Below are 15,378 nucleotides of genomic sequence, written 5' to 3'. Positions count from 1 at the left end.
TTATTTATAAACGTTTGAACGGCCACTCATAATCTTTGTTCGTTGTAGTATAAGTCATACACAGCAGCATGGTGTAAAGGTCGACATTTTAGGGTGGAACGAATCGACAAAAAGCGTTTTACTCAAGATTGTGGAATCATGGCAAAATTTGAACAGTCTAGTCGACGACGTTCCTCTGATGCAGATCCTGTGGTGGCGGAACTCACTTACTTCGGCACGCTGCAAGAGATTTTGAGGATCGATTACAGAGGATTTTTTGTCGACTTGTTCGACGTGCAATGGTTCAAGATAATCATGGAGGGTCGCAACGCTACTGTGCATAGAGGAGAGTCTGGTTTTCTTGAGGTGGATTCTACTAAGAAATGGACTGACCTAAGAGACACTTTCGTACTAACCGAGCATTGTGAACAAGTAAGTATGTAAATAGTTAACATCCCCCTTTTACAAGTTATGTGCTTGAAAGCTCTCATGTAAGTTATGTGGCTCTGGCAGGTAATATTTCATCCTACAAAGTCTACATCAAACTGGTGGTACGTCATAGAGGTAGCCCCTCGTAGTGCAAGAACGTATGAAGGCTACCATGTGCCAATCACAACGACATCAATGGAGGAAATCAAAGAAGATGCTCAATCAGAAGCCGCTGCGGTGGTGCCAGACGAGTATCAAGATGCTACTACTCTATATGGGGTGCATGCAGAGGAGCTACAAAATGAAGCAGAGGATATGTGTTTAAAGGGAGAGCTCTATATAGATATAGGAAGTTATGCTGAGTTATGCGAGGATGAGAGAGAGATCTCTTAAAGCCACAAATATTGTATTTGAACAATTTTGCTCCGTGTTGTAAAAGCTCTGGCTCTCTAAGTACCTTCCATGGTGTATAACGCTCTTTTCTACTCGCGCTCACATCTTTTGATTGAAAATTCTGAGTTTTCGACTTGCCTCTTCTATCACTCAATTCATTGCGTCATTGTATTTATATGCGTCATTACGTCATTGTATTTAATGATCTTTGCGTCATTGTCTACTCTATTCATTCAATATTAAGTTTAAATATTCGTGTGTTTAATGCAGGTATGGATGATGAGGAGTTTCTTTCTTCTTTGTCACCGCAGCAGAGACAGTGGTATGTGGAGCATCATCGCTGTGGCGCATCATCGCGCGTTCCTACTCCATCCGCATCTCCCTCTCTTTCGGAGCATTCGGCGCGCTCCGAAGCTTCGGCGTCGACGAGACGAGCTTCACACTCGTCTAGACACCGGCGCTCTAGTGGTGGCGGTGGCGGTTGTTGTGGGGATTCCGCCACCGATGCCTCCACACCGCCTCGTGTTCGACGAGGCTCTTTACCCTCCCCTTCTTTGCCCGCCCCCACACCAGCCACAGCATCGCCATCTACGCCAGGTTTTGCACGGCTGACTGTTCCTAGAATCTACACACCTCTACCTACTCCGCCAGGAGCCACCCCACTCGACACTCCTCGCTTCGGGGCCCAGACGCCGATGGAAACACCTGACATCCGTACCCCCATCGACACGCCGCTAAAGACCCCTGCCGGGACACCCAGGTTCACGCGTCACCGGCCAGAGGGCTTGTCTTACTCCATCGACTTCAGCGACGGCATCATCATGGATGATGACGGCAAGAAGGTGATCTCGCGCATGCGTGGTCTTTGCTCTCAGCTGTTTAGACACTACATACTAAACAAATGGAGTGAAGTACCAAGTGATTTAAAAAACAGAGTCATCAGCATACTTCATGATGAGTTTCACATTCCAACACGGGATCAGCGCTTCAATGAAGACCTGATGAAGATTCGAATGCGCGAATACTGCAAACACAAGCGTTCCGAAGTGCAAAAAGCAATCAAGAATGGGTGGAACAGGCCAGATTGGCTGGCCAAAGAAGATTGGAAGAATGCGAAGAAAGCAGCGCGCGAGAATCCCGACAAGTGGAAGCAACAAAAGGATGCAGCCAGAGCGCGAGTAGAGGCAGGGAGCTCGCACCACTTGGGGAGCGGTGGATGGGCATCATTTGAGGCCGATTTTGTAAGTGTTTTCACATTGCTCTTTATGTTCGATAGTTTAGGGTTTATGAGTTTTTTAATTCTAACATAATGAAATCTTTGTATGTTTTGACAGTGGTCGATGACAGGACGTGATCCCACACCGTACGAGCGCGAGTACGCAGGCAAGAAGGGCTTAAACGCCCTGATGGACATTCTCAGTTCTCGCGGCGGCATGGTTAGTATTAGGGTTTACTCTTTTTTATTTTTTGTATTGTTTTATAAATGTCGTTATATGTTTATACTTACTGAAAGCTGTCTTATTGTCTTTTTTTGCAGAATCCGACAGATACGCCGCTTGGACGCGATGAGACGTCTGACTAGACGACGTCAGTTTAGCCGTAGCTAGATAGCATTAGTTTAGGGTTTCTCATAGCTTATGTATCATGAGACGGATTTTATACGTCTTTTTGAACCATGTATATTATTACATTTGTCACCGCAGTTCCTTTTGCCAATCAATTCTTTATGCCTATGATGTTGTACAATTGTCATTATTACATTTGCCAATCAATTCATTTTGCCTATGATGTGTACAATTGTCAATTTTGCAAACAATGCGTCTTGTGGGTGACTATTTTGGGTCTATTATCTACCCTTGCACTTTTTTTAAAAAGTGAATCAAGTACAATATGGTTGATGGGTGGCACGGCATTCAATGCCCTGCCACCAAAAAAAAATCTCTCGTGCGTCGCTATAAGCGTTGCTATTTATGGCTCTGTAGCGTCGCTATGAGCGTCGCTATAGTCTTCTGTGTAACCGTCGCTATGAGCGTCGCTATATAGCGACGCTTATAGCGACGCTCTCGTAGCGACGCTCGTAGCGACGATTTTAGCGACGCCGGGGGTTATAAAAACCCAGTGTATTTCCGTCGCTAACAGCGTCACAAGAGCACACAACCTCTTGTAGTGCTTGGGGACAAAGATGAAGTGCTAAATACAGCAAACATGAAAAAATTGGGTTCAACATTATGCGTTGTAGAATTCCATAGAAACTATTCAATATCTAGCCAAATTTGATCCTTATGACTAGATATGGTTACTACCTACAAAATGCATGTAGTTGTCACAAGAAACTAACAATATTGAAAAAGCTATACTTGATATACTAGAATGTTTAGTTTTCTTCTATAATTGAAAAAATCAACCATCATTGTGTACTATGAAAAATAGGGTATTAGGTGCCCCAAAACTCAAGAAATATTAGCTTTATGTTACAATATGCGGCATAGAAAATCAAAAATGCATTTGGATATCATGAAATCCAACAAAAAAATCATAGAAGAGCTAAAATTGGCTAAAATACAGGATTTGATAATCTTTGTAATTTGGTCATAACTTACAACTTTAATATTTATTTCTCCCTATATAGAAGCATCAGGACATGTTAAGGACTACTAAAGATAGTTCTCTAGCATTATAGACCTCGCAGACATGAATTCTAGAGTGGTATAGTTGCAAAAAGTTGAAAAAAGGCAAAAACAGGACCCGTTTTTTCACACAGTTTAGGTTGTGAAATGTTGTGCAAGGACAAGATTAAAGATGGAATTGATATTGCAAAAAAATGTCGAGCTTTTTTCAGCTCATGAAACAACTTTCTAAATAAATAGCACCTCAAAATCCATTTTGAAACTCTTGACATAATTCAAGGAAAATCGTCACTTAACAGGACATAAAAGTGTCCCATTACCAACCTAGTGTTAATGAAAAGGGGTTGTAGAATCGTTGCTACACACAACTACATACAAGAGGGACTTTGCTCTTAGTGAATGGAGAATACCTCATGACCACATCCTTTGTCTTGTGACAAAGCCAAAAGTAGAAAATGGAAAACACACACATACATACATAGTACGTTATAACTCTTAACTGTAAAAGGTCTCAGACAGTGAGTATTTTTGACGTTTGACTTTCTTACTTTTGGCATGTGGGCACTTTTCAGTGTTCCCCTTTGTACTTCGCACCAAAGTCACTATTCCACTTTGCCCCTCATTGTTTCGTCATTGTTATTGAATGACTTTCTTTCTTCACTAGGTAGTGAGAGTTTGAGGGTGGACCATGGACTTTGGAGGTATTGGGTGCGAAGACTTGGCAATGGCCTCACACAACTATTTTGGCCCCCCAAGCGCAAAAGCAATATTACTGTGCAAGGAAACCTGATAGAGAGCCCGCAGCTGCTCTCCCCCGCCTCTCTCTCTCCCCTCCTCCCCCCCCCCCTTCCCGCCTCAAACCAGCTGTTGTCAGCCCCAGCTGTAGCGGAAAACACCCAAGCACACAATATAGACTTACACCTACCTACATATCCGTGTAGCGATGGGCTTTGCCACAGCGCTCACATGCACCCAGTTATACCCCCATTTTCCACACCTTCTATTGCTCCTTCTATTACTAAATATAAGTGACCTGCACGTAAACGCCCAGCTCAGCTCAAGCTTCTATGAGACTTCCTGCCCCACCGTTGTCACCGTGGTGGAGGGAGTGGTGCGGCAGGCTATCGAAGCGGAGGCGCGTATGGCGGCCTCCCTTCTGCGCCTTCATTTCCATGACTGCTTTGTCCACGTAGAGACTGCACATTGTGATGACTCTATATTTGCGTTACTTACCTGGAAATATCATAATTCGTATATACTTGCTTAGCAGCTATATAGCTCATCAATGCAAATAGATACGTGAAAATTTCATAATACATGCGTATATTAAACAACTTCTTGTTTTCGTCAAGTGAATTACTTGACATGCCATATGTAGAGATAATTAAGTGGTGATCAACAATTTCTGTCGACAGGGTTGTGATGGACCTGTCTTGTTGGATGACACTGCCACGGTGACCGGGGAGAAGACTGCACTTCCCAACAACAACAGCATCCGCGGCTTCGAGGTGGTGGATGAAATCAAAAGTGCTGTTGAGGCTGTTTGCAACGCCACCGTGTCTTGCGCTGACATCCTTGCCCTCGCAGCAAATGCATCTGCCACATTGGTAACACACACACACACACACACACACACACACACACATACACACACAATTAGTGTAGTATTCAGATTTAGGGCAAATTAGCACATACATTTGCATATAACTGAAATGTGACACTGGTATGCTTCACTCCATTGCACAATGAGAAGTTTTTTTTCTTGCTCACACCTCTTGCTTGATTAATGCCCACTATGAAGTGAAAAGCGTGCTTATTTTATGTGGATGCTTTTTTTTTATGGCGTTGAGTACTTGATGCAGGTTGGAGGGCCATCGTGGACAGTTCTCTTGGGAAGAAGGGATGCAACAAACCCAGCGAGCATCGCCGAGGTGACGGCGGCGCTTCCAAACCCAAATTCGGACATGCCAACGATCATCGGCAGGTTCGCAGCTGTAGGATTGAATGTGGAAGATACAGTGGCTCTTTCGGGTGAGCCAAAAATCCTTGCTTCCTCAATTATGGGCATTTGTTGTGGATGATGGTGGGGGACATCATTATTGATAGCAAAATTATTGTTTTGTTTCTTCATGAGCAGTTTGATATGCTGGTTGGGTAGGTGGGCATACGATTGGGCAAGCACGCTGTGTGTCATTTAGCGCGCGGCTGTACAATTTCAGCGGGACGGGCGCACCTGATCCGGCGATCGACGCCGATTTCCTTGCATCGCTGCAGAGCACATGCCCGCAAGGCGGAGACGCGAATGTGCTGAGGCCGCTGGATGCGACGACTGCAGATACCTTCGACGTGGGGTACTACAGCAATCTGCAGAGCAACAGGGGGCTGTTGCAATCGGATCAAGAGCTCACGTCTGATGCCAACACGGCGTCGCTGGCGGCGTTATACGCAAGCAGCCAGAGCGCCTTCTTTACAGCGTTTGGGTAGTCGATGGTGAACATGGGCAACATCAGCCCTCTCACGGCCCCCCAGGGTGAGATTCGTCTCAACTGTCACGTTGTCAACTCCGCGTAGTCACTTAATAATACTTCCGACAAATTGCGATTGACAATTTGACACACCAACGATCAACCCCAGGGCCCACAGTCCCATGAATTAAAAAAATCAAAATTCCTGGTTGTAATTTTGTTGGACCTTAATTTTCAACGACACGATAATCATAAATCAATGTCATTCTTCTGTTGGATTTTACATACGACCTAATTTTTATCAAAACAATGATTGCTTAGTTTAATGATTCCAACGACTAAAGTATCCAACATGGGAAATGTGATTTAATAACACCCCCCCCCCCCCCCCCCCCAAAAGCACTATCTAACATGAGGTCATTAAGACCCGAAGGCAGTGGGATCAACAGTCGCGGACGGGGCATGTGATCAATATTACTCCTAGGTTGGGCTCTGTACATCACTCAAGGACATGTTTTGGCAGCGTCGGGTCAAAATCTATCAGACAAGGGTCCCATCTTCCATGGGTTGGCATTGAACAAGAAAACCTCTGCTACCCACATGAAAATAGCAATCTAGGCCCTCATATGTGCCTACAAGCATTAACAAGGCATTGTTGTGGCCATGGTCATTGCTAGAGGTCTCTTGAACATGTGTGTCAACCGTGAGTGTATGAACATGTTCTAGGAGAATCTAGGGGCCAATTTGAGCATATATGTGTGTGTATGGGCATATTGTGGTGGGTGTAAGCAAGTATGGGGTGTATGTTGTGTGTGGTAGCTCCGACAAGCACAAGAGCAAGCATCACATAAAAATTGTGTATGCCTAGCATGGCATGCTCCTTTGTAGATACACTTATTGGAGGATCCATCCTGATCATGCATATAACATGGACATGGTGGTGAGAACATGGATTTGGTTTTTCTTCAAAGGAGAAAGAAATAGTGGGTTTACTCTATAAAGCAATGTGGGTATTATAAAAAAAATTAGCTTTTTTAGCAAAAAAAACTTTATTTCTACATGCATGTTTTGCAAAGTAGAAGACAATTTTGAAGAACATGCCCTCCTGACTTGATGCATTTGTCATGGGCTTCAATTTTGTAGAAGATACTTTCTACACATTCCACACCATTTGGGAGATAGCGCAGACTGGCAGAAGGTACATGGTAAATAGCTTTCTATTTAAAAAGAAAAGCACTATCTCTACATCCTCTTTGAGGTAGACATTAGTCGTGTGTTGGCATAAGAGTGTAGCTGTATGTCAGCAAATCTTCAATACATATATCTTGGTGCCCTCTTGCAATCTTTGTGTCTATCTCTTGGTGTTTGACTCAATGTTTGCTCTAGGCTACAGTGAATAGAGGCTTTTTTGTATGGTGTTGTTGGTATGCTTTATGGTGTTTTGGTGTTGGTGACCCCATACTGATTTCCCTTCTCAACATGTGCATGTGTATGTGTACAAGGTCAAGGATTTTTTTTGTTTGTTTGTTTGTTGTGGTTTTCAAGGAATAGAGGGAACCAAAAATGGAGACAAAATAGGTGAAAGAGAGAGGAAATGAGAGAAGAAAGGGGAAGAGGGTATATGTGGGTTGTTGGGGTGTAGGCCAGGTGGCCGTGGGAAACTGCCCCTGTTCATACTTTCACCTAATCAATATAGGGAGAAAAAGAGATAGATTTCACTCCTCTCTTTCTTCTCTACTAACCCAATGCAGGCTGTCTGTGTATCATCCCCTTCCCCATTCTCTTCTTCCCCCTCTCTTGCACACACTCCGAACACGCACAACAATTGGTATCAGAGCATAGGGCACCCAAGCTCCGGCTACCCGCGCATGCAGCAAGCCCAAAGAAAATCTTGGAATTGTGAGCTTGGTAGCTCTGCAGGAACCGACAGTGGTGGTCAAAGCATTGCAAGGGAGAATCGAATCCAAGCAAGGCTAGAGCAGACAGTTGAGCAGAATCGGGTTTGGGCATGGGAAGCAGAGCAAGGGTCGAGCAAAGGAAAGCTAATAGCAAGCAATTCAAAGGCAGGGTAGTCGGGCAGCAAGGCAAATCGAGGGGTGCAACAGGCAGTTCATGACAGCTAGGCCCGTGAGCAGCAAAGGCAGTCAGTACCGAGCACAAGCAACAAGCCGAGCAGAAGCAAAGAATCTCAGCAGGGAATTCGAGATCTGCAAGTTGTTGAGCTTGAAGGCAAGTGTTGCCAAGCATACGAGCACTAGCAAGAGATTGAAGGCATTTAATCAAAGAAGGGGGCTTGCAAGAGAGTCAATAAGCAGCTCAATAGCACTTGAATGCAGCCGAGTACAATCGAGCAGACATTGGGAGCTTGGCTTGGAGTTTGAAGGCTCGAAAGAGGAAATTGGCCGGAGAGCATGTCACCGAGCAGGTGATGAACAAGCCAAGGCAAGTTTGGCATTGAAGGGCGAGGCATGGAGCAGGTCAATGCCAGGTGATGCAGCCAAAGAACTTTTAGAGAGAGCGCGAGCCTTGTGGTGGTGTTGCTCACACACACACATACAAACAGAGTCGGCATTTCTCTGCAACGGGCAGTCCTCAAAAAAGCAAAAAAAATAAAATTTAAACCGATTTTTTTGCTTGTTTGTTTGACACACTATAGTGTGTGCAAACACTTGTTCCCACAAGTAGTGGCAAGCCACAAATCAAAGAATATTCACAAGCTGCAATTGAATGTGTGTGGTAGTGTATACACACACACACACTCTCAGGAGTTGGAGCTATAGCGAGTCCATTTGCTTGGGAATTGAGCACTGAGCTGAATTGGGCAGCATTTAGCTTGCAGAATTGAGGAGAAGTAGGGATTTTTTGGTAAGTCGACCACAACAGATCTTGCTCTTGATGAGCGACGTGCACCGACATCGGCGTACAGCCATTCTCCGACTTCGTCATTGACTTCTTTGACATCGTCATCCGACTGCGACGTCCACACACCGAGTTCGACAAGCTTGAGAGCGATATTGACAAATCGAGCGAGATCTGCGATCGATACCGATCCCGACTCTGCCTTGACCGTTCAATACCGGCTTCGAGCATTCGCATTTTACGGCTACTCGGCTAGCCACTTCCGCCCGGCCGCGGAAGGCGACATCGACATCAACACCGCTCATGCGCACCGGCTCGACACTGCTCATTGCAGCAGATCTCCGACATCCGACCCAGACACCGGGCGTTTTCCCCAGACGAGCGCGTTCCCACGCTCGACGATCGTGCTTGTGACATGCGCGGGTGAGGTACCTCTATCATAGAGGAGTGACACCCGGCATCGGCACCGAGCGCATCGATTGCCCTATACGACACAGTTTACGAATACGACACCTTTGGCGGCTATTCGACTAGCGTATTTTTGCTCAGCGGCAGAAATCGGCACATAGCAACATCGACACACAGGTTACAGGCTACAGGGGGGTTTTTCAGTCCATTCACTCACAGATTCTCCAGGTTACCAGACACAGTGCTTTCACAGGCGATTTGGCAGTCATTTCAATAGCAAATTCTCTGCCGACACATGCGTTGACAGGTGCATTTTGTTGTGAGCACACCTAGTGCTACTGAGCTCTTTTGAGAGCAGATATCCCCACAGGGATCACTTTCACTGCATGCAGCAGTTCTTGGCGCATGTTTGAGCACGGTTTTACTCATGTACGTTGAGTTGCGAACACTGCCCACTGTACTACGTGTGGAGCCATTTTTTGCTATTTTGGCAGTTTTTCCCGATCGTTTTTGAGACTCGGACCGGAAGAGCCTTTTCTGAGACTGTGGCTAGTCCATTTGTGTCTGCATTAGCTTTTGGAGGGTCGATAGCGTGAGGTTTTCTTTGAGCTGGGGTGTGCTCGAATGTTGAGACACCTTCGGTGATACAGGTAGCTGGAGTTCCCCTTTACGGTACCCTCGCCATAGGATATGTATCTGGACGGTTATTTATGCTTTTGACGTCGAGTCGGCACTCACACAGCCAGTGGTTTTGTGCAGCAGATGCCCAGTTAGTGGAGTTGGCACATTTATATGCATTTTGAGTTGAGTTTTGACTCCTCATACAAAGGAGACTCTGGCGGATTTACTTCCCATGAGTCGTGACTTCCATTGTTGGCACTTTTGAGTCTATTTCGGTTGAGATTTTACTCCCGATACAAAGGTTACTCTGCCCAAATTTCTACAGCTTCTCGCCATAGTTTGGCACCTCTCAAACCCTCTTGTCAGCAATGGCTTCTTCTTCAGAAAAGGAGGAGTATTTCATTCGGAAGTTCGATGGCAGCAACTTCACTATGTGGAAAGAGCGCATGAAAGATGTTTTGATAAACAAAGGCCTCTCAGAACCTTTGAAAGAGCGCGCCGAAGATGATGATTATACACAAGCTCAATGGGAGCTTTTGGATGCAAAATCCATGGCTACAATACATCTACATCTAGCCGATCAGTCTTCTTCACTATAATAGGGAAGAAAACAACCAAGGAACTATGGGATAGCTTATGTTCAGCATGGGAGAGAAAAAGTGCATCCAACAAAGTTTTTCTCATGAAAAATCTTACGAAGCTCAACATGAAAGAAGGTAGCACAGTTTCCGGTCACTTAAATGAGTTCAACTCCTTGTTCGGTCAGCTGACATCTCAGGGCTTTAAGGAGTTTGACGATGAACTCAAGTCTATCTTCTTGTTATGCTCTCTACCCAGTTCATGGGATATCTTTTGCACAGCCATTAGCAATTCAGCTCCGAATGTCAAGTTAGAGTTCAATGTTGTCATAGATGCGTTGCTCACTGAAGAGATTCGTCATAAATCTCTCGATAATGCTAGTCATGGGGATGTATATATGTCTGGCAGTTCAACAAAGGCAAGAGGCCGTGACAGGAACAAATACAAAAGCAAAAGTAGAGAGAGAAATCCTCGTAGTCCTAGCAGACACAGGAACCAAAGTAGAGACCGCAATGCCAGAAATGTCGAGTGTTACTATTGCCACAAGAAGGGTCATTACAAAAAGGATTGTCGCAGTTTCCTAAGAGATCAGAAAAACATGCAAAAGGATACTTCTGGCAAAAGAAAAAGTACAGTAAAGATTGAGGAGCTCAATATTGTTGAGTCTCCCATACCTACCACTGCAGTAGAGGATGCTCCTCCTCCAGTGATGCTCATTATGCCCACAGAGATTCATGCCGAGGTGACAGCAAATGCCTCAGATGTTCTCATTTTCACTTCAGATCTCACTCCAGATGCTTTGATTGCACAGGATGAGGGTTATGCACAGAATTGGATCCTTTATTCTGGTGCAAGTTTTCATGTCACACCGCATAGAGAGTGGTTTTCCTCTTATGCATCCATGCATGGAATAGTCAAGCTTGGTGATTCCTATGAGCTTAACATTATTGAAATTGGTGATGTGAAACTTCACATGCATAATGGCACTACTTTTGTGCTGCAGAATGTCAGACATGTGCCGAAGCTTACGAAAAGCTTGCTTTCTATAGGGCAATTGGATGATCGTGGCTACACTATAGTTTTTGGTAATCGTTCTTGGATGATCCGCAAGAACAACCTTATCATGATGAAAGGCAATAAAAACGGATACTTGTACTCTTTGTTTGTTTTGAGTGTTGACGAACACTCTATCTATGTTGTCGAGCTGCCGGCTAGGGCACGTTAGCCAAAAGGGAATGAAAACACTTCAGCGTTTTGGCTACTTACCTGTGTTAGATTACACGGAATTTCCAATGTGTGAGCATTGTCTATATGGCAAACAGACTAGATTGGCATCTTCACCATTGAATAAGAAACTAGGCGAACCTCTAGACTTGGTGCACAGTGATTTATGATGTCCAATGCCACATAAAACTCTAGGGGGGGCAAACTACTTTCTCACGTTCATAGATGATTCTACCAAAAAGGTGTGGGTGTATCTCCTTAAGCGTAAGGAAGAAGTATTTTCGACATTCCAAAAATTCCTCGCCATGGTTGAGAACCAATCAGGAACAAAGCTCAAAGCTTTTCGCACGGACATTGGTGGAGAATACGTCTCCACAGAGTTCAAGGATTTTTGCAATAGAAGAGGCATTCGGCGGCAGTTTACTGCTCCATACACACCTACACGAAACGGGATAGCTGAAAGAATGAATCGTACGATTCAAGAGTGAGTTGTCTCTATGATGTCTATGGCAAAGCTTACTTCAGAGTTTTGGGGGGAAGCTGTTCTGACAGCAGTGCACATCATCAACAGGTCACCTAGTTCTCGTTTGAATTTCAAAATTCCAGAGGAATTATGGACTGGCAAAAGGCCAAGCTATGAGCATTTACGTGTATTTGGATGTGAGGCATATGCACATGTGCCCAAAGAACTTCGTCGGAAGTTAGATCCCAGATCACACAAATGCATCTTTATTGGCTATGGTGCAAAAGGAGAGATGGGAGATCATCTCTGGCACCCAGAATCAAACAAAGTCATTCGTAGCTCACATGTAATTTTCAATGACTCAAAAATACACAAGAAGCCCATCAAAGATGTTGAGTACAAACGTGTTCATTTTGAGGATGTAGCCTCCGAACCAACTCAGTTCAGTAGTGTTGCACCTACTCCTCAAGTTCAAGATAGTACTATTGCTCCGGAGAGAGCAGAGTCTAGCAGTCAGGCACTGAGATGCTCTGAGAGAGTATCACGTGTGCCCGAGTGTTTTGAGCCGGGTATACACCACATTTTGGTCACTGACAGTGGAGAGCCAACCTGCTACAAAGAAGCTATACAAATGGATGATAGCGTTAAGTGGGAGCAGGCTATGCAATCAGAATACAATTCGATTGTGGCAAATGAGACATGGGATTTGGTTGAATTACCGAAAGGAAAAAATCCTTTACCTTGCAAGTGGGTATACAAGAAGAAGTATACAGCAGAAGATCCCGAGCCTAGATACAAGGCTTGTCTAGTTGCCAAGGGTTTCAAGCAACAAAAAGGTGTGGATTTCGATGAGATTTTCTCTCCAGTAGTCAAGATGACTACACTTTGCACTCTGCTTGGCTTGGTTGCTATCCAGGACATGGAACTTGTCCAAATGGATGTGAACACAGCATTTCTTCACGGGGATCTAGATGAAGATGTCTACATGAAACAACCAGAGGGCTTCGTATGTGAAACCCAAAAACCAACGAGGACAGAATTGGTTTGTAGACTTCAAAAGGCACTCTATGGCCTCAAGCAAGTTTCAAGGCAATGGTATCAAAAATTTGACAAATTCATGCAATCTCAGGGTTACATAAGAAGTCAAGAGGATCACTTCTTATACACAAAAAGATTGAACGATGGTTCTTTAATCATCTTGATCTTGTATGTAGATGATATGCTTATCGCTGTCAAATCAATTGATGAAATCAATCAGTTGAAAAAGATGCTAAGCACTCAGTTTTCCATGAAGGATTTGGGAGATGCCAATCACTTTCTTGGTATGCACATCAAGAGAGATAGGCAACATGGAATTCTTGAATTCTTTCAAGAAAAGTACATTCACAAAGTCTTGCAACGTTTTAGTATGCAGGGGGGGAAGTCATTGAGTACCCCAATGCAAGCATACTCCAAACTTAGCAAGGAAGAATCTCCCAAGACAGTGGCTGAGAAAGAGGAAATGGCGAAAGTACCATATTCTTCAACAGTTGGCAGTTTGATGTACGCTATGGTAGCCACAAGACCAGACATTGCACATGCAGTGGGAGTGGTAAGTAGGTACATGGCAAACCCTGGTAAGAAGCATTGGGGAGCAGTGAAGAAAATCCTCAGATATTTGAAAGGTACAGCTAGCAAGTGTTTACGCTTCGGAAACAGTGATGCATCTATTGTAGGTTACACGGATGCGGATTATGCGAGTTGCGTGGATCATAGAAGATCCACATCTGGCTATGTGTTCATGTTTGCTGGAGCAGCTATCCCTTGGAGATCGTGTCTCCAAGATTGCACGTCTTCATCTACAATTGAGGCAGAATATGTTGTTGCGTCTGACGCCAGCAAGGAAGCCATATGGTTGGCTCGTCTAGTGGGAGATTTGGGCATTCACAAGATTCCAGTACTACATTGTGATAGTCAGAGTGCCATTGCTTTGGCAAAGAATCCAGTGTTTCACTCAAAGTCGAAACACATAGAGGTTAGATACCATGTCATACGAGATGCATTGGCTGGCAAGCATATCGAGCTTGTCAAGGTTCACGCTGACTACAACCCCGCAGATGCTCTCACAAAGAGCCTAGCCTCGGAGCGATTTACACATTGTATAGAACTTATGGGTGTAGGATGAAGCCTCGGCAATGCGTCATCAATTTTGTATAGACTAACTATACTAATGCCACTATTGGCCACCGTGACCTTCAGTGGGAGGTTGTTGGGGTGTAGGCCAGGTGGCCGTGGGAAACCGCCCCTGTTCATACTTTCACATAATCAATATAGGGAGAAAAAGAGATAGAGTTCACTCCTCTCTTTCTTCTCTACTAACCCAACACAGGCTGTCTGTGTATCATCCCCTTCCCCATTCTCTTCTTCCCCCTCTCTTGCACACACTCCGAACACGCACAACATGGGTGTGTGTAAATGCACGTGTGAATACATGCATGTATATGGACATGTGTAGACACTTGTATGTGGCAATGTTCAAGAAAAGATAAGTCTATTTTATCCAAATCCTCTTTCAAAATGAAATCCTCACTAATGGTTTTTTCCTACTAAAAAAGGTTTTGAGGTCTACTAAAAAAGGTTTTAAGGTCTACTCAATAAAATGCATTTGTTGGACCCTTTTTGCGGAGCCTTAGAATTATGGGATGTTGGGTTTTCAAGCCCCCTACCTGTGGGAACATGCTTTATAGCATGCAGAGATACCTCCAATTTAGCGGAGTCTTGCATGGAAAAGTGTATGGCTAAAGCTATATAGCACCAGTTGTCATGCACAAAGACTTGCTTCAAGAACATCGTATACGACTTCAAAAGAAAAAAAAAAGTTTTGCCTTGTTCATTGTCATAGACTTATGATTTTATGGTCAACACTAGAATTTATGTTTCTTCAAAGATTTTTTTTAGCCTACCACTTGTAAGTAATTGCCATGTCACACAAATTGTACGGGTTAGACACTCCCACACATAAGTGGTAAGACCTCCCAAGTCATCAGTTCTTTGTTCAAGTCCTTGTTTGTATACCACTTCTTATGAGGTTATTGGGTAAACCAAAACCCAAGCTTTGGAAGTAAACCAAAAACTCCATTTGGTAGCTATTTTGACTATGTGTTTGATGGGGGTTTCATTGTAGTAGCACCAAGTTATGGGTGTAATAAAACCCTTGGTTGTAAGAGAATCTAAAACTCACGGTTGAAGAGTAAACCTAAAACTCTTATGCTTATGAGAGTTGTAAGTCTTGTTCAGGTTTGAGGGGGTGTCTGTTGGGTTTTCAAGCCCTCTACTCATGGGAACAGGCTTT

General features: G+C 44.2%; 1 protein-coding gene across 1 annotated transcript; it reads left to right on the top strand.

Annotated features, from left to right (window-relative positions):
* Positions 1-4,288: 4,288 nt before the first annotated feature.
* On the top strand, positions 4,289-6,169 carry LOC147433405 (peroxidase 52-like). Its single transcript, XM_086491761.1, has 4 exons — positions 4,289-4,617; positions 4,844-5,035; positions 5,291-5,459; positions 5,566-6,169. The coding sequence occupies exons 1-4, from the start codon at positions 4,372-4,374 to the stop codon at positions 5,568-5,570; spliced, it is 612 nt and encodes a 203-aa protein (XP_086347887.1). The 5' UTR covers positions 4,289-4,371; the 3' UTR covers positions 5,571-6,169.
* The last annotated feature ends 9,209 nt before the right edge of the window (positions 6,170-15,378 follow it).

The sequence above is a fragment of the Adiantum capillus-veneris genome, chromosome 20 (genome assembly GCF_014529385.1).
Source record: "Adiantum capillus-veneris isolate H3 chromosome 20, ASM1452938v2, whole genome shotgun sequence".
NCBI lineage: Eukaryota > Viridiplantae > Streptophyta > Polypodiopsida > Polypodiales > Pteridaceae > Adiantum > Adiantum capillus-veneris.
The sequence above is the reverse complement of the archived record's forward strand: the minus strand, read 5'-3'. Positions and strand labels throughout refer to the sequence as shown.